General features: G+C 37.5%; 1 protein-coding gene across 1 annotated transcript; it reads right to left on the bottom strand.

Moving 5' to 3' along the window:
- Positions 1-6,973: 6,973 nt before the first annotated feature.
- On the bottom strand, positions 6,974-24,365 carry TSGA10 (testis specific, 10). The gene is made up of 13 exons (XM_010001444.1): positions 24,339-24,365; positions 23,691-23,846; positions 23,164-23,337; positions 22,920-22,997; positions 20,804-20,955; positions 19,295-19,401; positions 14,592-14,746; positions 12,789-12,844; positions 12,392-12,560; positions 10,143-10,253; positions 9,452-9,637; positions 7,505-7,707; positions 6,974-7,181 (listed from the first exon to the last, which is right to left on the bottom strand). Exons 1-13 carry the CDS (start codon positions 24,363-24,365, stop codon positions 6,974-6,976), a joined length of 1,782 nt encoding a protein of 593 aa, XP_009999746.1.
- Between the last annotated feature and the right edge of the window lie 3,118 nt (positions 24,366-27,483).

The following is a 27,483-nucleotide window of genomic DNA, read 5'->3' as shown; positions in this document are numbered from 1 at the left end:
CGTTCCTATGTGATGTGCTCTGGGTGACCCTGCTCTGGCAGGGGGGGTTGGACTAGATGATCTTTCGAGGTCCCTTCCAACCCCTAGGATTCTGTGATCTAATGAAAAAAGAAAATCAATATGGCCATGTGCAAGACGTACGTTTAAACCACTACCATGACCAACGTGCCTTTGCTTTAAAAAATAAACAGGGGACCTGTTGTGGTTCCTTGTCTCTCCCCTGGTTGGCTCACCATTAAATGTCCTGGTTCGGGCCCAACACGACAACAAGGGAACAGCCCCATGGCCACTGACTCTGCTCCTCCCACACACACACACACTCTGGGATGAGGAGGACGAAGAAGTTCATGGGCTGAGACGAAGGACAAGGAGGGCTCTTCAATGATTAAGGTCCCGGGCAAAACAGACTCAACCTGGAGAAAAAATAATAATTTAATTTCACACTAATCAAACACCCACAGGACACAGACACACACAGAGCAGGGCTTGCATATGTTACCTTCTTCCTGGGCCCAAATCCCTTTGTTCCCGGTTTCTCTCCCTCCTTCCCCCCAGCGGCACAGGGGGACAGGGGATGGGGTTTGGAGTCAGTTCACAGGCTGGTGGTTCCTGCAGCTCCTTCCTCCTCAGGAAGGATTCCTTACAGTCTTTCCCCTGCTTCTCCCATGGGAGAGAGTCCTCCACAAACCTCTCCTTCATGAGTCCTTCCCACGAGGTCCGGAGCTGCTCCAGCCTGGGCTTCCCACAGAGTCAGGGGCTCCTTCGGGAACAAACTCCCCTGGCACCGGGGTCCTCCAAAGCTGCGTAATCAGAGTCCACAGGCAGCAAATCCACTGGCCACAAAATCCAAGTCCACTGGCCAAGTTCCCCCCTCCTGGTGCCTTCAGGGAATGTTCCACCACCTTCCTCCACGAGTGCAGGGGCACAGCTGCCGTCTCGCCATGGGCTGCAGGGAAACTTCTGCTTGGGCACCTTCTTCCCCTTCCTCCTCACCAGCCACCAGCACCGATCTGCCTTTCCAGCACAGCTCTTTTACCTTAAGTGCTTCTCTGTTCAGGTGTTGTGTTGATTCTTTCATACGTTAATCACTGAGATGCATCTGTTGTCCCTTTAATGGATCTTTGTCTGGATTTTGGAGCAGGGGGAGTTTCTCAGCTTCTTACAGGAGCCACTCCTGGTGCCCTTCTCCCGGTACCAAAAAACCCACCAAACCAAACCAGAACAGGACCTTTTCTACAATTCTTTTATGAAGACAGCAAGAAGGATAAATCTATTAAAATGGATAATTTAAGTGAATTAATCAGGAATTACTTCTCTATTTCCAAATACAGAAGTATAGATTTCAAGTGATGATTGACAGCAGAGAACTTTACATTTTCTCTTGGATTCCCCAGTGTGAGAATATAGAACACAGACAACCATTAGGACATGAAGTGCAGAAATTCTGAGCAAGTTTAAGTGCCAAGAACTATCACCAAAAAGTACTCACTCATATTAAAGACCTCTAAGCAGAAACTTTGCACCATTTTAATAAAATTCTTAGAAGCTGAATACATCTCTAGCATGAATGGAAACATGAAAAAAATATACGTATCTTCACAGATGGAACAATGGTATCTGCTGGCCTTCCTACCTTATTTACCAAAAAAATCAGTCAGTGCTTTTTGAAGGGGGGAGAAACTCTCAAACTCTTCTTACCTCAAGATGGCACAGCATTCTCTCAAGTGTAATACATAGTTCAGCAGAAATACATCCTGAATACAGACACTTCTTCCACCCAATAAAGTTTCACATTCTTTTTTTTTTTTTTCATCAATCATATCAACAACCTTTTAAGATTATGCATTTTAAAAATAAAAGCACACTGCCAGCAAAGTAGATAGAACTTTCAGGTTTCTTCTGTTTACTGAGACAGGCCATCTCACACAGTAACAAAAGAGCTGGAAGAGGGGTGGGAAAGGAAGTTCATCCAGCATGGAAAAAATTCTAATTAAATTATCATTAAGCTTGAACTCTAACTCTTCAGATGGTGACAGAGTCTTCACAAGCCATTGTGAATATAACATAGGTCCTTGAAGCAAGAATTCCTAGAAAGAAGAAGAGAATAAATCTGTTTCATGTTCAGTGAATACAGAAATACATTCAGCTGTTCCCATGTGCAAAATTTTAAGGTTTTGATTCTGAAGGCACTTTGAACAGGCTTCCCAGTCCCTTCAGCAGTCAATCCAGATCATTTGAAGTATTAGATTTTTCTGTACAAAAGTGCCATAATGCTCTCTGAAGTGAAAGGCAAGCTTTGGACTCACGTCACTTAAAATCAGACAGAAAAGGTCTTTCCCACTAGGTCTGCAAGACAAATTACAAGGCACATCCTTTTCACTTTACTGACACAAGGAGTCTGGTGCAATAAAGAGCAGGAAAGTTGCTGTCCAATTTACTTCTGATGTCACGTACTCAAAATAATAGGTGACTGTCTGCTTTATCTCCCATCACAGTCTGTCTGCTAAAATAGAACCAAAACTCTAGAGAGGAGGTGGGGCACTCCTGGTGATTTCAGCACTGCTATCTCATTATACTTCATGTACTGCAAAGTTGGACATCAGCTGTGGAAAAGCCTCTCTACCAATGACTATCTGTTTCTACAACATCATTTTGAATCCCTGGTAACTTGTCTTCAAGCAACTGAAAAAGGAGATTTCATATCCTGGAGGACTATTTCTAGTAGTATTCTGCTTTAAATCCAACAGGAACTTACACATCTAGATCATGTTTAAACAATTCCTCCTCTATTTTAAAATCTTAATTCTGTGATTCTGCTGATCATTACACCCAAATATTTTCATTCATATTCTCACTTCTACCCTCAGGCCATCTTTTATATTGTTTTCTCTTTCATTTTGGACTCTGAATTTTTCTTGACATAAAATTTATCAAGAACTCCAGTATTCTGGGCATTAGAGCACTCACTGAGACATACATAAATCCAACGTAAATCACTTTTGCAAAGCAGAATCAGATTCAGATCTCTCCTCTATTGCAGGAGAGCCTTATCAGAAGGGCTATTTTATTCATCACTGTATCATAACACTACACAAAACCTGAAAAATTATTTCCAGTTAAGCTTTTAAAACATAGCACAGACTGCCAAAGTTTCATTGCACAGATGTTTTTTTAAAGGAAAATAATCCCAAACCATTTAGTATAAATAAATAGATCAGTAAGTCTGCAGTCACCCCAGATAAGGCCAGCCAGGAGAAAAAACAAGCAAACAAAAAAAAACCCCAAACAAACAAAAAAACCCCAACAAAACAACAAAAAAAAAAACCAAAACCCCACAAGACCTAAAAAAGCAAACAAGAAAGGAGCTGAATTCATAATCTAGTCTGTAGAAGATTAGTCTTGATTTGGTATTTACCCACAAGTTTACTAGTTAGAAAGGAATTCTAGCACCCTGGAAAGAGAGTGACAGAAAGAGAAAAAGCACCATAATAGTTAGTACCAGTACGGTGACAACATCGATTGATTCCTCTTTTCTTTATATGGTATCAAAACCAGAAAAAAAAGTGTTATGGCAATTAAAAGTAAAATAAAACTTTCAAATGATACAATGTTTATTTCAACAAATTTAAGAGCTACGCTCTACTCAGGCTAAGGAGGAGTAGACGTGGTTCTATCATAGAATGAAAGACTCCCTGAACTTCCTATCCAGGACTGGCAATAGCTACAAAATCCCTGTCTTGCACAGCTGTGTTTTCCTACTAAGGGCACCAGAACAAGCTCACTGACCAAAGGAAACCTGTCTTGTATGATTAGGGCCTATGTACTTAAGAGAAGCCTTTGATAACACAGATTAATCAAGTGCCAAAGGTAATAATCTCACTTAACAAACTATTAACAAAATACATCTTGGAAGTACGTAACTATATCAAAAGCAGAAATTATTTCCTGTAAGTCATGAATTGAGACTTTTTCCCCCTCAACTGGCATTTTTTTTTAATGTATGTTGCCATCAATCTACTGAAAATGTGGGATGCAACAGGCAGGTAGCTACCAAATAGGAAACTAAGCTGAGACTGAAACTGACAGGGCAGCAGCTGCATGTTGTGGAGGCTCCATGTCACTGATTGTTAAAAGGAAAGCTGAGCTGGTTCCTACTTAGGTTTACAAGTATTTCAAGACTTTTAGAAAGTACTTATGTTTCTTGTAAAAAAAAAAAGCACATATATAGATTAAAAACAATGCTGAAAACTACTAGGAGAAGGACAGCTGGATAGTTAGGAGCTTTTATTCAGGAAAGATGAAAGTATTAACATCTACACCTGCACAAAATGGTGGCAAGTCAAAAAGATATTTCCTGTAGTATTATTTCTATTACTATTTTAAGGCTTTATGATTATAGCATCCCAGTGCAAGCAGTTGCTATTAACTATATAGTTTTGATACAGCTCAATAAAACAAAAGGACTATCTTCCAAAGATGGTGGTCCTGAACCTAGTAACTTCTCTTGGCGTAATGTAATTCAACGGAATTCTGACATTATTTCAACAATTCATATCAGAGTTCATCCTTTTCTTTTGTTCTCCCCCCACCCCACCTCAGTCTTTGGAACTTAAATGTTGTTTAACTACTTACCCTTTCCGGGACAAGTCCAGAGACCAATTAGGAGATCAATGAGGGGAATGTTCAGGTGACGATGTTCTTAACGTAGAGCTTAACTGATATGAAATGGTACAATTCTGGTGCCAAAGTTTCTGTACAGCATGTTCCCTAAATAAACATTATTTTACCGTGAGATTAAGCACTTTTCAAAAAAAGTTATAGTAATGATAATATTTTTTTTTCCTATTTAGGCTGTCAGCTTATTTATTTTTTTTAAAAAGATGTGTGCATCGTGCTTCTCTGAAGGACAGATCAGTGACTCTCTCTGTATTACTTCTTCACCGAGATCTAGTTCAACATACCCATTGTCTCTATTTTCCCTAAAAGACAGAAGCTAGTCATGAATGCTCCAGGCTAAACTAAAATTGCAAAAATCTTCAGGGAGCTTAAAAAAAAAAGCTTAATTTTGAGGTTATTCCCAGGTCAGCAACAGAAGGACCAGTCACTAAAATCAGCAGCAATAGTCATGTAAGAACAGTGTGGCTTGCGGTATTCTTGTGCAAAGCCAATGAACCACAGCCTACCTGAAGTGCCCTGAAACTGATAGATGTTTAACAGACGCTGGACTCCCCAGTGGGAAAGTTGTAACATGATGGTCTAGTAATTTTGACTGCAAGACATAGCACTTTGGTACCGGATCAGTCTGTAACCCATGCATCTGGGTATACAAGGAGGAAGTACACAGGACTGGATAATACACTGAAAGATTCTGGAGGTACTTACGCATCTGATATCCTGGTCTTGGGCTGCCAGATGTTTACGTAAGGAGAATCTAATCTGGGTTGGATTGGAAAAATACTAGGAAGGGTGGCTGCAACAGCCCCTGAGTTTCAATGTATAACCTCAGTAAAACCTGGACAACAGTTCAGTATAAATTAATGACTGTTTTGGGAGGACAGCACTGACTCAGGCTGGAAAAAAGGGCTCCAAGTTGCCCAAAACATTGCAAATTAACAAGGACTGCATGTATGGTACTGAACTGAAACTGACCCAGTGTGACTTGGACATTACCACAGACCTACCTAATGGAGTGGATCACTGAAGCTAGTCACCAAAACCTGCAGGAGAGCAATCAGATCCAGCACCAGCTCATGGAGCTAAATCTACAGGCAAGAAAAAGGCTGCCTCTAGCAGCAGGAGCCCAGTGAGACAGTAACAGTCTTCCACCTAGCTACCAACATCTTTGCATCAGCATAGGCTCACTCTAATATTTGTTTTGCTTACTGTAAAATAAGTGTTGATATTATTGCAACTATAAACAACCAAGTAAGGAACAAATTCTCCCTAAGTAGGAGAAGAGATTAAGTATGGAGGCTGCTTCAACTTTCTGCCAATTAACACTTCAAGAAGAAACACTTGCAGTCCCTACCAGGGAGCACTCATACACCATGAGGTGCATGCACTCACACAGGGGGAGTAGAGAAACAACAGCCAGAAGAAGATTGAGTTTCCTTTAAAACAAAGGTTCTCCTGCATTAGCATACAGTCTGGCTCATTCTATGCAGCTGAAGGAAGCACAAATGATCCCATCTTTTACACTGAATTGCATATCTAACCCAAAAGTTAATCAGTTTTTGCCATGAGGTCAGGGTAAAGGAGAATCCAACTTGACACTGAAACATACATTGAGACGTTTGAGAAATCCACCTTTAAAAGATGTAACATCAGGCACAGAGATGTACAGAGATCAAACCCTTCATCCTTACAGAGTATCAACAAAGTCATTTACTACAGCTAAAAAAGACATCTGATTCTCAATCCTGTGCATCACTCTGCTTCTTTTAGCCATCTCCTTTACATACCCAAAATAATTTCTGACACAGTTATATTTTATGCTCAATAGATCCAAATAGAGAAGTACTGTTGTTTCACAGATATGAAAACTATTTAAGACATGAAGACTACATAGATTAACTACTCCAGAAAGCAGGCCAGGGACCATTTTCTGGTACTGTGACCAAATCATATGAAACAGCTTGTACATATTGTTAAACTCTTTTCCCCAAAAAGTAATTAAAATAGATAGATAGATAGATAGATAGATAGATAGATAGATAGATAGATAGATAGATTTACTTTGGCCATACTGCCACTTGGGTACCATCCCTAGCACCTTCTGTGCCCCAAGAGGTACCTGGAAGAAGCCATGTTGGTATGGGCTAAAATAATTCCAGAGCAATTAAAGTTTATCTTGCTGTCTCATTCCACTGGCTGCAAAGGAAACCTAGACAACTTAGACAGCATGTCTAACAGCTACCCAGCCTGAATTCAGTGACACAAATAGCCTCTGACCACACAGGAGACATACAGCAGATCAAACTTTGCTGTTTAACCTACTAATTAGTCTAAGTTTTAGTACAATATTGCCTTTCACCCCAATCAGATGCAGGAAGCTCGATGCAAACACACAGACTTGCCTTTCAAAGCGCTCAGTCCCCAGCTGTCTTTTGGTGAAATCCAGTTCCAGCTCGAGCTCAGCTGCTCTGTTTCTGAGCTGAGATAAATCTTGTCGCTGCACAGCACTGTGAAGTCCATACACTTTAATTAGATAGCAACAACAATCCTCTGAGTATGTTATCAAATACAGTTATCCAAAATCAAAAGGTCAGTTATATCATGCAATTGAGATTAAGAACGTTTATTGGAGTAAAATAGAACACTACACAGAAAAGTCTATAAGGGTATCGCTAAGGAATCAGAAGCAGGTTTTTGGTATCTTCTGCTGTTAAAGTAACCAAGGTACAGTGGCCATTTGAAAATGCAGCTAAATATAAAATCATCCCTACATATATATACACTTGGGAAGAATGAAACAACCTCAATATTGCCCTGGTCAGTTACTCACAGTTTATTTTCTGTTAAAGAAAGCTGTTCCATAAGAAACTGAATTTCAGAGTCTTTTTCTTGCTTTGCTATCTGTGACTGAAATTCTTTCTCACGATTGGCTGCAAGCAAAGATTCCAGGTTTTTCATAGATGCTCTTTCATTTTCCAGTTGTTTTCTCAGCAGTTCTATTTCAGAATGGGATGACTTGCACTTGCTCTGCAGCTAAACAGAGATTTTACTTTAAATGTTTCATCTAATATGGTAACCTCAAAAAAAGAGAGAAAAAAAGAAGTCTGGGATCAATGACCAAAATTCACCCTCAATCCAAGATGGATAATTAGACTTTTATTTGACCTCAGTCAAAATCCTGTGTCAGATTTATAAATTCACCCAGTGTTTATTTCAGAATATCAATGTATTTGATAGAAACAAAAGGCTATGAAATATATGGATCAATGGATAGAGACTGTAGACAGAGGCATTAAAGAAGAGGAGGGAACTTCTACATTTTGTTTAAGCAAGAAACTACTGAGCAGCCATTTGCATGCAGGAAATAACACCTGGTATAACAAACTCTCCATCAGAGTGAGATTACACTTAATTACTTGAAGGAACATCAAGAATTAAAATTATTAAAATAAAGACACTACTTTATTATGTCTGAGTCTATTTACGACACTGCAAACACTTTCATCTGTATTGTACTCAAACCTAGTTTACTTTAAGAACAATATAATGCTCAACCAAAGGTCATGGTAAATCTATGAACCAAGACATCTTAATATACATCCCACCTCTCCAGCTTCCTCCAGGATGAGGAGGAAGGAGGTTGCTCGAAGTCCCGTAGAGCCTGGCCCTTAGACACTTCCAGGGATGGGATCCACAACTTCCCTGGGCAACCAGGTTTTCCTTTTTGAAAAATGCTTATACTTTGCCCGGTGACACCTGTATTTCTGGTCCCTTCTAGCTACTTAATTTTCAGTGAGTGGCAGAATGAGTCTGGAAGGTTACCAGAGCAAAGGGAGAGACAAAGCACTGTAACTTCCTTCAAAGACTCACGAGGAATGAGATCCAAAGAGATGACTGTAGGGGGAGCACATCACATTAATTCTAGCTCCATCTTGTCTTCAAACAAGCACAAGGAGCACAGGGCACTGCTAAGCACATTAAGATTTTTTAAAACTCCTGTGATTATGTGTCTTACACGTAACCACTGTGAACCTGAACAGGACACGTGGAATTCTGACTCAATTTGTTGACACATTCTTTGTTAAGAGGCCTATTTATTCCTATACTTAATAGCAACCATGTGGGAAGAAATTAGCAGGATAAAGTCTCTACCCATTTAAGGCTCATTGGACAAACTAGGACCATGTACCAGTTTTATTATATTTTCTAAATGTGGAAATCTGCCAAACAGCCTTCCTTTTCTGTTTTGCTACTGTTATGTTTTCATCCACTTTCTGAAAAACAGCAGTTCAGTTCCTCAAGTATCTAATGTGGATGGGTAGACCTCTCAGCAACTTCTGTGATACTCAGGAAGCAGAGATGATCTGCAACAAAAACTAACAACTCAAAACCAGAAGACAGTTTTTATGTTCATTACACATTTCCAAAGGCAGGCTGTGCACTTCCCTTTCAGTTCTTCAGATTTTCAAGTGGGAAGAGGTTCTTTGGGACATCTAAAGCAGCAGAAAGAGGTTGAAAAGCCGGAAGCCAGAAAAGCAGTTTCAAGTATGCTGTGGAATTGTGTGTGACATTATGCCTTCAGTCCTTCCAAACATTACAGCATTTTATAATATTTTTTTTCTTAGAATATGCTATTATTCTTAATATTTTTTTTCCCCAAGAGTGACTAGTGAAATTCTAGCAATAAATTCAAACTCCATACAGTAAACACATGCAGGCTTAAAATACTACCCAATCATTTCAAGGGTGAACTACAGAAAGAACTATTTCAACTTACTTGTTCTATCTCTGATTCAAGGAACTCCATTTTCTCTTTCAACCTGAGGTTCTCAGACTCTGACCTGGTCAGTGCGAGTCTAACAGAGCTACAGTCTGTTTCTGCTCGATGGCATTTTGATTCCCAACTTTCTCCTTGTTTTCGGGCCTTCTGGTAATTCTCCAGAAGCTCACTGTTCTCCCTCTCCTAACATAGAAAGCATATTTAATAATTTACAGTAACCTTCACAAAATAGGGATATCTACAGATGTGACATATCATTGTTTGTCCAAGATAGCCACATTTTAATGCTCAAAAAACATTTGTTAAAAATGGCTAGACTAACATTACAAATACAAGGTATAGTAACACATTGCAGAAATATTTTTTCTATTAATCCTATACAGTAATAAAGACAAAAGAGTTCCAAGTGTCTCTATGATTCACTGTCTGAATTTTTAATAAACACATGTGTGAATTTTTATGCTCATATATACAGATATAAAAAAAATCATTAAATATAATTCATTGTTTGTGTGCTACAGAAACAGCCAAGACAATGCATTCAAACTATTCAAAACATATTAGTGGAATGCAAATAAGTTTTAGCTAGGAAGCAAATTCTTGCATGGCAATATGGTAAAAATTTCATTTTCAGTAAAAACAACTGAAACAAACAGCTTTTATTAACACGTTTAATCCATATACTCACTTTAGACTTCAGTGCACCCTTCAGCCTGACAATATCTGTGCTTGAATCCTCCTGGGCTTTCAACTTTATATCAAGCTGCTTTTGGAACTGCCCTAGTTTTTTACATAGTACCTATGAAGAAAGATTTGTTTCCTAAGGTTAAAGTATGTGGCTTGTACCTTTAAAAACAGAATCAGTGCATATCTAACACCTATGGCTTTATTAACTCATTCTTTAAAGGCTATATAAAATCTAAACCATGTATATTTCTATTGTTTTAGGGGTTTTTTTGCATTGGTCAAAAATAATGTCTTTGACTTACAAATAATGATGTAACTTCTTAAAAAGAAGGAAAACGTCAATTTAAAAAATGCAACAGTTAAGAAGAGAAATACAGATGGTTTATTTATCAGCTAAATGGTCATTACAAAAGAGCCTGCCCCATTTAAGGAGTAGTAGAGTCAGATCCCTGCTTTTTTCATGTTATGGCCTCTTAAAAGCCCACATTTGAAAAAGCAGATGCTTAGGAAAACAAACAGACAAACAAAACCCAAAACAACCACAAACACAAAAAACGTGAAAGAAAACTAAACCAACCAAACAACAAACACACATAACCCAGCGAAATAAAGCCATAAATATTAGGAGACCACACACAGAATTTCTGGCAACTATTGCTTGAGAAAGAGAATAGGATGAGGAAAAAAAAACAACACAGAAAGGCTGTCTTGAACTGGTCTGTTCAGAAACCCCTCCTTACAAAATTACTAGAAGAATATTCAGGTACAAGTGAATAAATGAGAATGCTACTTTAAATACTGTATCACCTAAGGTACTGGAAGAACCTAGAGGAACCAATACGTCTTGAAGAGGCAAGCCCCTTAAAAAGTAGTTGATCCTCTAAGACACAACCTTTTTAACTGCTTCTACAAGTATCCAAGCATTGCAAAGAAAACCAAGAAGCTTTCAAAAGTAGCTAGAAGCAACAGGAGGCTGTATTTTGTACCAGCTGACCAGTGCAGTAATGACTGGGACTCTGAGAGGAGGTTCAACATAGAATTCCCTGGCATAGCATCTTTCAGCAATCCATGTTCCTAGAGACTCACTACCTGTTGTTGGTGGTTAAAGCTACTAGGACCTCGACTTTTTGAAGCATATTTAAAGTGGGCACTAAAGAGAAAAGATTAGTGTGTTTGACAAAAGTCTTTTAGTGTGGGAATTGTCTCACCTAATGTTTGCAGTGCAGAATTAGGCACCTGATCTGATCTAGTGGGCTACAGTTCCTCTTAATGAAGGGAGAGAGGTAAAATGAATCTCTTAAAAACCTGGGATGGGATGAATCTACTTCTGGAGGACTTTTGCTCATGTAAAAGGGAGCCTTAATGCCTGCAAACTTTTCTATAGCTAAAATCAGGTGAACTTTATCTGTTCCTTCAAAACAGGATAGCCCATGTAGAGGAAGAGAAGCCAGATGAGCAGAAAGCATTTTCAAAATAAAGATATCCTAAGCAGCAGAACACATGCAGGGAAGAAAGAGCAACTACCAAAAAAACTTAGATGAAGGCAAGAAGTTGAACAACAAAACAGAAAGAACCAGAACACTGCGCAGTGATAACTACTACAGGTATTAAGCTAAATTTCTAGCTGCTGGGAAAATGCATTGATGCATGAACTTTGTGTGTGCATGAGATGACACTTTATAAAGTATTTTAACTACTTTTGTTAGTAACTGTGCACAAAGAACACAGGGGACAATATAATGTATTATAGCCAAATATTTCCAGCATCTTTTATCCAAAAGCCACTTTAAAGTAATGTAAATAAATACAAAACTAGTAATAAGTTTTGAAGCTTATTAAAAGGTGTACTGTGGCAAAATATTATGAAGTCACATTCAGAAGCTTCTAAGTGCTGTGGGCCAGTCACAACACAGTATAAGAAATGCTCACTGCCTCCTTTATAGTACTTTTCTATATAAGCAATAGCTGTAATTGCCACGGTGCTTTCACATAAGGATTAGGAAAAAAAAACAACAACAAACAAACCCAACATTAAATAGCTCTTCCTCAAGATAAACATCTAGACTATTACATAAGAACAGCTGGTCTTTATACAAGTGAGCTGAGCAATAAGGGAAAAATCTGAGTTTAAAAAATTAGCTTAAAAATTAGTTTGCAGATTCACTTCAGATGAGGGCCCACTAATTCTATGCACTACTTGAAAAATACACAATTTTCCTTTTTAGTTAACGGTTCTTTGTACAAATATACCTGGTTTTCTTGCTTAAGATTAGAAAGATGCTCTTGTAGCCTGTCATTCTCCTGAGCCAATGATTCTCTTTTCTTGTTAGTCTGTGCAAGTACTTGGTTGGTTTCTTGTAGCTCTTGACGCAGACTGGTGTTATCTTTCTCATAGATACTGAGTGCTTCAGCAGATTTTCTGTGCAGCAAATAAAAAACACTTTAAGCATGACAATATAGCTGAACCTAATACAAATGATAGCTTTTCCAGTGGTTAAGTTTACAAGTCATGAAACAAAGCTGTAACGTTTTAATATTTAATAGAATAAAAAAATACTTTTACATTAGCACATCCTATGATTCAATTTCTGAGTTAATGTTATAAATTAATCAAAAATTAAAAATTAACTTGACGTTTTATCCTTACTTTTTTGAACGCTCCAACTCAGAATTCAGAATCTTGTAATCTGAAATTATTTTCTCCTTGAAAAGAAATAAAAATTTTAAATAAATTCTCCCCACTCCTCAGTATAAATGGAAAAAAAAATATATTTTCCTTTTATTCAGCTAGTTGATTAATTCAACTATTTAATGGAAAATGGATTGTGATTTCCAAGTTTCATCATGTACTGTTTAGAGCTGAAAATTCTGATAATCTACTCTGGCAAATAAAGAAACAAATATTATTACCTTCTGCACAATAGAATAATTTAAATTCTATTATTGTAAACCTTTGGCATTCTAAAGGCAGCATTTGGCTCACACTTCCAAAACTAAACGATGTTTTCTGTCTATCAGGTAAGTTTTCACAGCTTTCCTACAATGAATAAACTACCACAGTCTGTTAGTTTGTGACTGATAAAACAATTATTCCATAACTGAATTTCCATAAAGATGGCAGCACAGAGTATATCATTTTACACCACTGTCTTTGTGTAGAGAAAGTAAAAGCATAGATGGGCTAATGAAATGTCTTCCATGGAAGACACAAGAGAAGTGAGAAACAGCCAACTCTTCTTCAAAATGGACACCTGTCCTGGTTTAAGTATTAAAGGGGAATCCCAAAAACCAGAGGAAAGAATTCCTCTCTGTTAATCCCCTTCTTCCTACACCCTCCCAAGGACAGATAGAAGTGGAATACGGAAGAGAGACTTAAAACTTTGGGAATTGAAACTAGAAACAAATTTAGTGTAACACGAGTTAAAAGGGTAAAATGTGGGGGAAGAGCAGGTAAGTATCGATATAGAAAACGGATCTCGAGGATGGCAGGGATACGAAAAGGGCAGGGCCACTCCAGGGGGAGCTCCACGGCTCCTCCCAGCGCCCGATGCAGTTGGATCCTGGAGCGAGCACGTGGGAAACAGAAAGAAGCAGCAGCAGTCCCAGCAGGCAGAAAGGAGGAGGAAGGGAGAAGAGCTCGGCTTCCAGATCCCCTGGCTTTTATAGATTGTAACAGGAAGAGGGCGAGAATACTGACCCTTCCAGGCTTTCAGGGGCCTAAGGACCCTCTCTTTCTATAGGGAGTCCCACACCGTGCCAGGGTCTCCCAAACCACTTAGTTTTTGAATGGCAAAGTCAGTGCTTATAGCAAGACGATTATAGCCTGTCCTTCAATATATTATATTATATTTAAGATTTTGTTAAAAATCAGTGCAAATTCTTGAGTTAACAATCACAACAGTTAAAAAAGTGCCTTGTCTAGTTTATCCTTAATCACTATCCCAACTACTTAAGCTGGTGTGAAAAACAGTGTTTCAGAGCAAAGAACTAGTTTGAAATTACACTTTGAAATAAACTGATGCAATTTTCTTAGGAAAACTAATACCTTAAGGTGAAAAGAATATAATTCAGAGCCTTCTTCAATTACATCAAAGGCAATAATATTTGGTACCCTGCACCTCTAACATCAGTTGACCATTAAGAAGAATTTAGGCTAAATTTTATTACAAGATATTTTATTGGCTAATTGACTCTCCTCCACTTCAGAAAAGTACTTAAACTCTCCTCTCTTGTTAAGTATAAACCATACAAAACACCAAACACAAGATGCTCAACACTGCTCAATCCTACTGCTGTTGAAGTCAGTGGGAGTTTTATTGTTGCCTTGAAGCCAGAGCTGAACCAGGTCAGCTCTGTGCACTGCTGCAGATACCAATATAAGATCGGTGTGATGACCCAACAGATCCTTTCCCTCTTTATTTTTTGTGACTATTTACATGTCAGAACATACTTTAGTTGCCAGGGATTCCTCGAAAGCAGCGATCTTCGCTCTTCCTTCTTCCACACAACCTTGCAGAGTTGCCTTCTCTTTATCGAGTCGTGCAATTGTTTCCTTCAAAGCACAAATCTCCTCTTGTTGTACAAGACTTTGTCTTGAAAAGCTTTCTGGACACAAGCAGAAAGGTCTCTTTTTTATTAATACAACCCTTTTGAAAGAAAAATTCATTTGATACACTTCTGAAGCATAAACAAACATGGCAAAAGCTCTCCTTCAAGAAAACACTGAAACATGTACCTTTTCAAAACATATAAATAATGCAGCTAATACTGAAAGAACTGCATTCTGCCTTAGATCAAGGCCTTAAATGACTTGCTCAGAACCAATCCATTTTTAAACAGTAAATGTTTAGATAATAAAAAATGACATTCTTTGATGTTATAACAACAGAGGCTTAAACAGAATTACAATAGACAGAAGCAATATGTAAACTAGTGTCTAATGACTGATTAATATCCTGCAATTGGCCAGTTTTTCTGAAATACTTTTTGTTCATTTAAATTAACTTTATGTAAAAATGAATAAGTAATGCAATTATAACATTCAACACCCCTTAAAAATTGCAAAGATAATAATGAAAAAAGCAATCTACTCACTACAAAATCAGATTCTAAAAGATGTCTCTCCCTATCTTCATTCTGCTAATAAGATGTTACATGCTACATTAACCTTCCCATGGTCAGAGAATCAGTCCTCATAGGATATATACATACTGCATTCTCAAAGTAGAACCACATAAACCCTTCTTATAGTGAATGTTACATCTAAAAAACACACAGGCTTCAAATTACTCTTTAAATTATACTTATTGATGATACTTATTGACCACTTCCAGGATATAAAACATCCCAGGTAAAATGATCTGTGGCTCAGTCTTTACAGGGACATCATAGCATAAATTCACATTCTGTTTATTCCACAGAACTTCTCCATAATTCAAAGCACAGGATGAAAGGTTTTCACATTTTTCCACCATGTGTTTTGGATATATCCTTCTGAAGCATGTTAAGATGGTGTTCAAACTTGGCTCTAAAGAAAATTCTGATGGAGCAGCTAACCCTGGCACATTAAGGGCAAGAAAAACATCAGTAGCAGTCAGCATGGCTTCACTCAGGGGAAGTCATGATTGACCAACTTTTATGGTGAAATGACTGGCCTGGTGGATGAGGAGAGGGCAGTGGATGTTGTCTACCTTGAGTTCAGTCAGGTCTTTGGCACTGTCTCCTAGAAGATACTCCTAGATGAGCTGTTGACCACCCAAAACTGGCTGAATGGCCAGGCCCAAGAGAGTGGTGATCTGTGGCACAAACTAGTAGTGTGCCCCAGGGGTTAATGCTGCATCCAAGCCTGTTTTACATCTTCATTGATGATCTGGATGACAGGGCAGGGTGTACCCTCTAGAATTTTGCTGATGATGGAAAACAAGAAGTGGCTGATACACCAGAGGGTCGTGCTGCCATCTAGAGGGATCTTGATAGGCTGGAGAAAGCGGCTGATGGGGACATTATGAAGTTCAACAAAGGGAAATGCAAAATCCAGGACCTGGAGACTAACAATCCCAGGCACCAGCACATGCTGGAGACCACCCAGGTGGAAAGCAGCTTGGCAGGAAGCCTGGGCTTACTGGAGGATGCCACGTTGAACATGAGCCATCAATATGCCCTTGCTGCAAAGGCAGCTAATGGTATCCTGGTCTGCATCAGGGAGAGTACTGCCAGCTGGTTGAGGAAGGCAATCCTTCCCTTCTACTCAGCTCTGGTGAGACATAACTGCAGTAATGGGTGCAGTTCTGGCCTCTGAAGTACAAAGAGAGACATGGCCATACTGAAGAGAGTCCAACAAAGGGCCACGAAGATGACCGAGGGACTGGAGCATCTCTCCTTTGAGAAAAAGCTGAGAGAGCTGGGGCTGTTTAGCCTGGAGAAGAGAAGGCTCAGGGAGGCTTATAAAAGTATATAAATACCTAAAGAGAGGTTGCAAAGATGGTGTTACCTGATTTTTTAGATGTACAAACTGTGACCTAAGTATTACACAGGCATTACATTAAACAAGCATGGATTGCTGCCACAGATGTGAGTGCTCAACATTTCTGAAAATTAATAACCAAAAGCTCAGATTAGGCACTCTGAAAATAGGTCATATATAGTTAGTGAGCAATTCTGAAAAGCTTGGTTATATATCACCCCAGAATTCTAATGTACAGAGAGCAGTAGTATAAAATACTGCATAACAATATGTAACAGTTTAAAAAGTGGGTACTTTCTCTTTCTGCAATTACCTGCTTTATTCACTGTATTTTCGGCTAAGGAGAAGATGTGACAGAGAAGCTTCCTTCACTAGCAACACTGATTTACTCCCTACAAAACTGTGCAAAAGTTGCAGCAAGGCTCCTATAGAAAAACACCAGATGACAGTGTAATTAAAAACGATACCATGAGTTTAAAAAAAACCAAACCACACTAGGGTTTATTTTTTAAGTAATAGGGAAGACCTTAAGACTGGCATTCCCTGCTTCTTAGTGTTTGTCTCAAAATAAGTTACTTAGCTTGTGTGAAAAACAAAACACACAATTTGTATTCCCATCATGTGCTGTATGACACACAAGACAAACCATCAGGGGACTGCACTGCTGCTCGCTCTGCGAACAAGCATTGAAAATAGACACTTTGACAAGTGTGTACTATTTTGCTGACAGGATAAGGTAACACAAGACTTGGAAATCCCCAGTTCCACTGCAGACTCCAAAAGGGAAAAGGCTCACTAGTGGGCATACAAGTTTTCTTTCCATCTTCTCCAATTTCCCTTCTCTGAGAAGTTACCATTAGCTGCTCATCCTTTCTCTTCATTTTGGTCAGCCTCAAGTCTTAAGGTTTCTTACCCTAGACTTACTAAATGCCTAAATACATATTTTCCATCTCAATCTCCTTTTACTTGTGGTCTTTCTCCTGCTTTTGGTATTATTGTCCAAGTCCTAAATATTCTGTTTATATAGCTGCTCACGGGTTCTAGTCCCATGGTTTGCCCAATAGTTCCAAATTTTACGCACAATCTGTGAACTAGTCCTCCAGTTTTAAGAATCTTTCCAGACTCTTTAATCACTTCATACTAGCTCTCCTCATTGGATGTCTCTGATCCTTCTTCACTCCCTCTCCTCACTCTATTATTTTTCAGTCTCTTATTTCTTGCATTGACCCAACATTCCCAGATGCCACATTCACACTCTGTTTCTCCTTTCATTGCTGTTTCCTACTTACAGCCTCTGACAACCCATCCTCCTCATTGCAAATTCTTATCCAGCCAATATCCCTATTCTTCACTTGTACTGTGGGTTTTTATTCACTTAATTTCTCCTACATATTATGCTGCCTCATCCAAACTGTAATCTCAGTATCCTCTCTTTATGGATCCTGCAGTTAAAACTTCTCAACCTACTTATTTCAGTACATTCTCTCTCCAAATCTGCACTGTAGTTCCTCTCCTTCAGTATCTTCCACTGTTATCTCTGTGGTGACAGGATTATAGCACAGTGCAGGCAGTCTATTAATTTCAAGATTCTTTGCCTAGACTTCCCTCACAGTAATGAAAAAATCTAATGAATCTAGATTAGATCATGCTGCAGTCAGATGATAGGAGACCTCAGATGCCAAATTCTGAAAAGTTTCTATTCAGCTTCAACTAATTGATTTATTATCTTTTGAGGCTTCAGTAACACAGAATTTGGACACACTGCCTGGGAATGATCAAAAGCATGCAACAACACAGACTGACATGCCTATCAAACACAAAGTCCATACTTTTCTGTACCAGGGGCATAGGACTTTTGAAACAAAATATGAGGATTTTAACATGGATAAAATATCTTTTTCTCTGGCCTTCTCAGGAGTGGCTTAAACACCTTAGCCAAAACATTAAATTAAGTTCACTTTGAATGAAGTTCTTATTAATTTGAGTGAAATGGTCATGTCAAATGAAATGTTTAAATCCAAATAACTGGAGTTTTTAACTTGGAAGTAACAGAAAACAAGATATTTAAGAGCATAAGGCAGCTCCAACATTAGATACCATTAGTTGTAGGTGAGCTTTATTTTGCCTTCACAAATTGAGCACTGCATTTGAGAACAGATTATGTCAACTGCAACTATAGAAAACAGTAAAAGATTTCTAATACAGTACAGTTGTAATTTTGAAATTGAGAACATATTTCTTAGCACTACAGGAATAATATTTCCAGTATCCACCTCCTTTACTCCCATAATATATAAAAGGTGCAAGATACATATGGGATCTATACTATAAAGGACACTTTCCTGAGAGGCGCTACCACCACCTTAGTGGATCATAAATATAACTGATATGCTCAGACACTGCACATTGGCACCAACACACATTGCTCAGTGGACTGCATGTAATGCTACTGAAAGATACTTTCAAGAGCTTTACTACCTCATTTTAAAATGTAAAAATCTTCCAATATTGAAAAAAAACAAATGCTTTGCAATTGAAACGTTAAAACTGTCAGAAGCATATTTATTTGCATCCAACATATTTTCTTTCAACCTATAGGAAAAAAAAACAACAAAAACCAAGAAAAAAAGTAGTACTATAACAATTGAATTTTATTTAATTTTATTATAAAAACTGTGTATGTCACTCACCATTTTTTTCATTTAAAAGCATAATTTTCTCTTGGATTTCATATTCTTTCTTAGTAAGGCTTCGCTGAATCTCTGAAAGAGACTGTTTTGCCTTTTCATGCAATAAACTGGAAAAGCAGAAGCATTAAACAAGAGAATTCAGAAGTGTCTCTATTAACTTCTTTCCTTTTTGAAATTTTAAGAAAATACTATTTTGTGTGTTTTAGAAAAAACAATATTATTCCATGTATTTTAGACTATTTGGTATATTTTATTAATGTTAACCTTAATGCCTGAATATTAAAGTCTGAACACTCCTGTAAAGAATGACAGAAAAGTAAGAAGCATTCTTAAAAACAGGTGGATGTAAAAACTTATCAGAAATTATTAGAAAACAAATAATCACTTGGGACAGACACTGGAATGCTTGACCTACTTCAAGTTATACCCAAGATACACATTCAAATCAAGTAGTAGTATTAATGATTCTCAGGCTGTTGAAGAAACTGAAAAAAACTATCATTCTGGTTTCGGAGGAAAACCAAAAGATATTTTAGCAGCAACTAATCTTTAGCAGCTTAACTTTTACAGTATTCATCAATTTGACAACTTATTATGAAGTAGCAGTAACTCAGGACTGGATTTGCAAAGGAGTTCATGCTATTTTAGAAATCACAGTATCCTTAGAAAGACATTGTGGGCCAGCATAATATTGCATGCTAGCACCCTACATTCCCACCAATCAAAATCCAACCAAAAAACTGCAACACCTATGTGTCGGCTACACCAGTCACTTGTAAGGTCACATAGGTTGAGGAGAGTGTTTGCCTGATGGAATTATATTTAAGGAAACATGAGAAAAAAGTTGCACTATCTTCTCTTGCAGCCTGCTTACTCTGTGGCCTAGTTCAGTCTGTGATCTAGTACTTTTTATCACTCCACACAAACTCATATGTGCTTGATCTCTCCCTCCAATCAATAAGTGATCCTTTTTAGCTTGCACTCAGTGACCTATGCTTTCTTCCCTAAAGGCTTTGATTGCTTCTGAACATGGTTAAGAACTCAGGTTGAGCAGTAGGCTACAGTTTTATTTCCTCTCATGAAAAACCTCCAAGACTAAGAAAAGGAAGTTTGAAACTAACTACATGTGATGTCATAAGTTTATGCATGAGAACTTGCCTCTTAAAAACAATAAAAATGAATTTTTAAAAAAATTCATAAGCCATTTAGTAAAAAAAATAAAAATCAATCCCTGCAGTTTCTAAGAGAAAGCTCCTACCTCTAAGTCAAGAGTAAATTTTACTTTTTCACTGAAGATGGTTTTCAGCATATCATCATATCAACAAGCCAAGAACATTCACATGTAAATAAGCTGCGAGGAAAATAATTTCATTCCAAAAAGGAGGATGGTTCACAAGAACAAATATTATAAATTCCTTTCCCATGTAGCTATATAGCAGTTATGAAAACTTAACAAACACAGGATGATGTTATTTGTCAAACTAATGCAATTATAATACTTCTACTTACCTAAGTGAAACATATTCAGCTTTTTGCCGGCTCAGCTCAGTTTCAGAGTCCAATGCTCTTCTTGCCAATCTTTTTGTCTCAGTTTCCAGGGAATCAATAGTGTCTTTCATTAGCGCCACTTTGGACATCTGCTCTAACCTTTCACTATCTAACTATAAATATAATTAAACATTAAAAGCTGAAAAAACCTGATTTAAACACAGAAATTTTCCTATTAATTAAAATTCTACTCTTTTTTTAGCACAAATCTTTTCCTGAAGGAGAAATGTCCATGGATCTCATTTACTCAGGGCTTGACTCCAAGTCTACTGAAAATAGTTGACAAAGAGGTGAAATACGATTTTCAATTCCTTTGAAGGACAATTTCCTGTCCTTCAAATATCTGGGAATATCTTATTAAAGTAAATTTTAGGTTAGTAATAATCTACAAGGGCAAAAATGTTTGCATTGATCAACATGAAAAATTTTCAGCGCAAAACAATGTAGTAGAAAACATTATTATAACAGTTCAAAGGGAGAAATCATAGTTTGGGATACAGCACTATCAGTGGTGGATTTAAACCCCTACTATATAGCTCTGCCAATACCTGGATAGAGAAATCACTGGAGAACATTTGCATAAAGCAGTATATGACATGAGGCCTTTAGGTCTGGACCTAGAACAATGAATGGGTCCAGAAACTCTTGCACAGATTCCAGCAAAGCTAATTTGAAATCTCCATTTTAAATAAAGCTGTTTCTCATTATTATAATGTGTACATTTCACATTTAAAGAACTGTCCTTTGTAAATTACTTGATACAGTTCTTTTAAGGTAAAAAATTACCACCTCATCCCTCTCCTTATTTACTGATTCTTTCAATATTAATTTCTATGTTCCTATAATCAAAGGTCAGAGTGCTGAAGAGCAACTCAGTAAGCCTTTGGTATGCAGTAACTTTTTCAATAGTAGTGCCATAAATTTCAAGTTGATGATGACCCACAAAGGGTACCAAATGAACTGAATAAATAAGATGATGTACCTAAAATGTTACTACTTCCAATATTCACTACACATCATGTGTCAAGCATGTTATTAAAGCTAATTTACTACCTGCAGTACATAGAGCTATTTAAGCCTACAGTGTATTCTACATCACAGAAGCTTTCATTTTTATATAATAATCCCTGGAACTATACTGATAAGGTTGTTAGGTTTCAAAAAGGCTGAAGGGAAAAAGAAAATACCAGAATTTATGAGCACACGATCTAGAAGAAAGATATATTACAGAAATCAGCTCTAATCTATTTTAAAAATCAAGTTCTAACAAGACTGTAAATATATATTTAAGATTTATGTTCATTTTATTAATGTTATTATTTTCTATTTTAGCACCATATGTTAGCAAACATTTGCATATGCAAGTAACTTAAACCATATTACATAGGACTTGCCAGAATAGTAAAACTGTATTTGGTTTGGAGCATCAAGTCTTAATGATATACAAACAAGTTTCCAATTCACATTGAAATGGACTCCAGGAGATCTCCAGTTTAAACTCCTGCTCAAGGCAAGGCCAACTCTGAGGTCAGGTTGCTCAGGGCTTTGTGTAGTCTGGTCTTGAAAATCTCTAAGGCTGGGGACTGCTTGACTGTCCTCATGAGAAAGAAATATAAGGTTGCTTTTTTCCATTCTTCCTACCTGTCTAGGTCCCTGTGAGTGACAGCCCTGCTCTTGAATATATCAACAGTTTTCCCTGATTTGGTGTCCTCTGCAAACTTTATGAGCATGCATTCTGTTGCCTCCTTCAGGTTACTGGTAAAGATGTTGAACAGGGCAGGCATCAGAACAAAGCCCTGTGGTGCTCCATGTGCTCAGCCTCCAGGCCAAGGTAACCATTACCCAGTAAGACTGACTGGGTCTTTTTGTCATCTAGCTGCCCACCCATCCAGACCATAGTATCTTAACCTGGATACAACAACACTGTGTCAGAAGCCTTGCTATGGTTTTGGGAAGTGACATCCACTGCTCTCAGCCTCTTGCTTCCTGACAGAAAGCAGTCAGGTTGGTCCTGCAGGATTAATCATGAACATCACCTGTATGGTATTTACTTGTACAAATAACCATTTTCCCTTACATTTTTAATAGTAGTTTCGAGCTCTTCAATTTGCTGTTCCAAATGAGCCTTTTCTTTAAACGCAGTCTCTTGAGAAAGCTGTATGAAGTAACGACAGCAACATAGAACAAGCTTGAACTCACCACAGACATATACTGCAATTAACTCTCAGGATAAGAATAGAAAACTTCAGCAACTTTAATTACAGTACTAAGTAGTTGTCATTTTAAAATAACTTGGGGTGGGGTGTGGGGGATAATCAAACCTTTAACTGTTCTCTGAGGCTATCACGTTCTGTAGTCATCCTTCGGAAATCTAACAGTGCTGTATCCCTTTCTATCTCCACATGTCTCAACATAGCTTGAGCTGTCACAGTTCTTCTACGACTTCTGGGGTATTTTATAACTTCCTGACGAAGTTGGGAAATCTCTTCCTGTGCCTGTTTGTAAAAACAGCAGCATAACACAAAGATGAAATAGATAATGTAATATATTACTGTGGCATATGGCTGGTAATGCATAGCATCCCAGGAACTGTGCAATATAGAAGCTGGAGTAATGATTTATGAATGTATTCTTTGATTCAGGAAAGCATTCTTAACTCAGGACTGCACTTTAAAACTTGTATTTACATGACAGATTCAAATAATAGAATTTCCATTACTTTTTTTCTATCTTTTAAACAACAGTTTCACATTTATTTTCTTTTTTACACAAAAACAACAGAATTATTTTTTTCTTGCACATCACCTGAAGTTATTTTAATTAATCACACAAATATAAATAAAATTACCCATTCATAAAGACAGAGAATTCTATCTCTCTCAGCTGTTAAAACTTTGATGTTACCCTGATTTTCTGCCACATGGCGCTTTAATTTTTTCAGCGTTGACTTAAGCTCTTCACGTTCTCTCAAGATTTTTAAAACTTCTGGATCAGAACTCACTCCCTTAAAGAATAAGGTGGTATAAGGTTAAAGCAGAGAAACAAAACTTGATATGCTTTCTCATTATATCAGTTTTGGAAATTTCTGTACATTTAACAAGCCTTCAACCTCTACACAGCCAAGACTGTGAATCTGTATTTCTCAGTATTAGAGACCAGATATACACACCATTTCCTAAAATACACTAAGTCTACTCAAATACATTATTTTTAGTAGCAAATGTCTACTACAAATTATACTACAATCATGTTAATAATCACTTGAAATGTAAGAATTTGTCCATGAGCATTTAAAGTGATATAAATTAAACATATGTAAGTGGAAATGGGCAGTTAAGTTCACATTGCTGACACATTCTTACCTTTACCCTTCTGCTTATAATAAATTTTCTACTTGGTAATTATAGCTGTGGTAGTTTAGGATAAGATCAACTAACATTTAAAAAAAAACCAACAACAACATTCCTCTTCTTGCAAAGTGTTTCCCCAAGCTTACCTGGAGGGAAGAAAATTTTTTTGACATGTTGCCACAAGTAGAGGTTCACTCAGGACTTGAAAATTATCTTTGAAACACCTTCAGCAAATTCTCAGTCTCACTTTTTTAGTAGTCTCTGTCCTCTCCCAATGTCTTAATAAATGTTTCAAACCCTGAAGGGGAGCTCCCTTGCTTTATTTCAGCTCCTCTTTACAAAATAACCTGCATATGCAAAAGTGAGATAATTAGTTCAGGGAAAGAGAACTTGTTGCAATGAACAATAGTTCAATGTCAAATGGATAAAGACTCTTCAAAATGAAGATGAAGCAGTTTTCTAGTTAAAATGAATATCCATTTATGACCTTAAAGTAACTTCTGAATGCCTATTTTTTCTTTTTTCGTTGCTTTGCAAAATAAATCTGAATGTCCTTTTAAAACATCTAACAGGACAGAAGATGACATAAAAGCTAAGTGTTGATTGACTTGGAATATATCTGTTCAAAACTAAGGAGGGCAAATAAGTAGACTTGTATTGGAATATCTAATGATTCTTTAAATATGAAAGAAAATAGGCCACTATGATTGCTTAAGATCCATGAAAGGTGAATTTTAGAAATGGAAACAAAGTAATGTGCAAGTAAGCATAGTTGAAATCCAGAAGTCATGCACGGGCCTAAAACAGATTTTGTCGATGAATTGCAAATCCAAAGCTCTAAACTGCACACCTAATCCCTCTTTGTTACAATTTATCTGTTGGAATTATCTGGACTCATGGAAGTTTAAACACCTAGGGAATACTAAAGTCTGCAAATTAATTGGTTTTGTGAAGACATATACAGAAGTAGGTCTTTAAATGCCTAAAAAGTTACAAATTAATCACCTAAATCTCTCAGTGAATCTAGCTCTCAAGTCCTAAGCAAATATTTCCGCAATTAAAACATTGCTTACATTTCAAAATATTCCAACAACATAATTACACCTTAAGAAAGACAGAGTATTAACATAAAAATTTTAAAGAAAAAAGAATATCACTTCTATAATTTTTTTGCAAATTATCTATGAGGTATTAAAAACAGTTATATACAATTTTGTAAAAAAAAACAAAAAATAATTAAGATTCTCTAAGGCAAAACCATTACAGGCTAGTTGCAAAACAGAAACAGATCCCCACCCGTCTAGAGTCAGAGAACATAGATATGTTTATCCATTTTATAACTTCTCAGTTATCAGTGAAAACAGGAGAAGTGAAATTAACTTGTATGAGTATGAATTTCATGTGGAAATTACTATTTCACAGCTAAATACATATTAAAGATACATGTTTACCTCACAGATTTTAGTGTTTTCACCATGTGTACCAGCTTCTTTATCTTGTTCTGCTGGTGTTGAATTTGATTCTACCATTAAAAAAAATTGAAAGCAAGAGATGCATTAATTTTGTATAATCATTAGTGAAAATCCAGCATTTTAGCTCAACCGTTTTAGTCCAAAGGAACATTTTGTAAGTTTTCTAGTTTGACAAGATTAAAAACGTACTCTTTAGTAACAAGCAAACTTAACCCAGAAAGGAATCAGTTAAAAGTTTTCTCTTCAAATGCAGTCCAGGATTAGGAAAAAAAAGTAACAGTTGAGTTACTCTCAGGTAAATGAATGAAAAAAGGAAGCATGGGATACCTTTTCCCAGAACTGTCTTTACCAAGAAACTCTTGTTTCTGCCTCACCAGTCCCGATTAAAGGGGCACAATCACGTCTCTACTCTTGCTGGTCACACTATTCCTGATGCAGGCCTGGATGCTGTTGGCCTTTGTGGCCACCTGGACACACTGCTCATGTTAAGTCAGCTGTCAACCAGCACCCCTAGGTCCTTCTCCACCATGGAGCTTTCCAACCATTCATCCTTTATTTACAAAGGTCTAGATATACAACATCCACAACATTACATTCCATTCTACACTTGAAAAATACAACACTGGCCAGAACCTACTCCTTCATCCCAGGAAGTACACTTCAAAGCAGAGATGAAAGCTAGAAATTCATCCCAAAAGGTAAATAACCCACCCCAAAACAGTTCCCCATAATATTAGCAACCAACATTAAAATAATAGAATCATAGCATCATAAAATGTCAGGTTGGAAGGGACCTCAAGAATCATCTTTACAATATAAATTCTAATAAGTAGATACCTTTGCTTCTTCAGCTGCTTAGCAGCAGTATTCAGCAGCAATTATTTTTCCAGCAGCTCAGATAGTTTGCCAGTTACAGCCAGTTCTCTACAAAGACAGTAATTTTTACTTGACTTCCTACCACCTGCTTCTTATCAAGAAGTTGCATGACATGTTGCCCTAAGCTCTGAGCTTATCTTAGTTGCATCTTCACTCTACAATGACAAGGAAGAAAGTATTTACTTCACCCTCAAGGATTTGCAGAGAGTATTTAGTAATAGTAAGTAATGTACGCTTAACAAAAAAGTCAGTATACTTTAGTGACAAATGAAGAATCTGCACACTACTAGTACTATTTTGAACAGATTAATTTTGAAGGGTTTCTGGAAAATAGAGAAACTGATCTTTGATGTTTATCCTAGAAACTGTCTTGAGCTGGGCTTGCCACTACAGGTCTTCTCCCACAGCACTGTCAGAGAAGTCTCTCGGAGCCTGGTCTCAGGTTTCCAACAGCCTCACTCACTGTGGTTCTGTTAGACCTCAGGGGTGCCCTTCAGTCATCTTCTTTGAGTTGGGCTGGTGTCCTTCACACATACTTCAAAAAGGCCAGCAGAAAAGTCGCACATCAGTTAATTACATAAATTAATAGTAATTAATCAATTAATCATTGTAAGTTTGATCATAGAATCACAGAATGGTTTGGGTTGGAAGGGACCTTAAAGATCACCTAGTTCCAACCCCCCTGCATGGGCAGGGACACCTCCCACTAGACCAGGTTGCTCAGAGCCCCATCCAGCCTGGCCTCAAACAAACACTGTCTTCAAAATAAAGTAAAATGGCCTGTTGTAAGGTATTTTTGCACTATCAACTTATCGTAACGTCTCAGTCTATAGGAACGTTACGGCCTCATACAGCTTTTCAGTTCTCTGAGTCTTCAGTTTTCTTCCTGAAAAGCCTTTTATTAACGCTTTCCATGAAGCGGCAGGACTCGGCTACTGCTGCT

This window comes from Chaetura pelagica, unplaced genomic scaffold (genome assembly GCF_000747805.2).
Source record: "Chaetura pelagica isolate M959 unplaced genomic scaffold, ChaPel_1.0 scaffold377, whole genome shotgun sequence".
NCBI lineage: Eukaryota > Metazoa > Chordata > Aves > Apodiformes > Apodidae > Chaetura > Chaetura pelagica.
The sequence above is the reverse complement of the archived record's forward strand: the minus strand, read 5'-3'. Positions and strand labels throughout refer to the sequence as shown.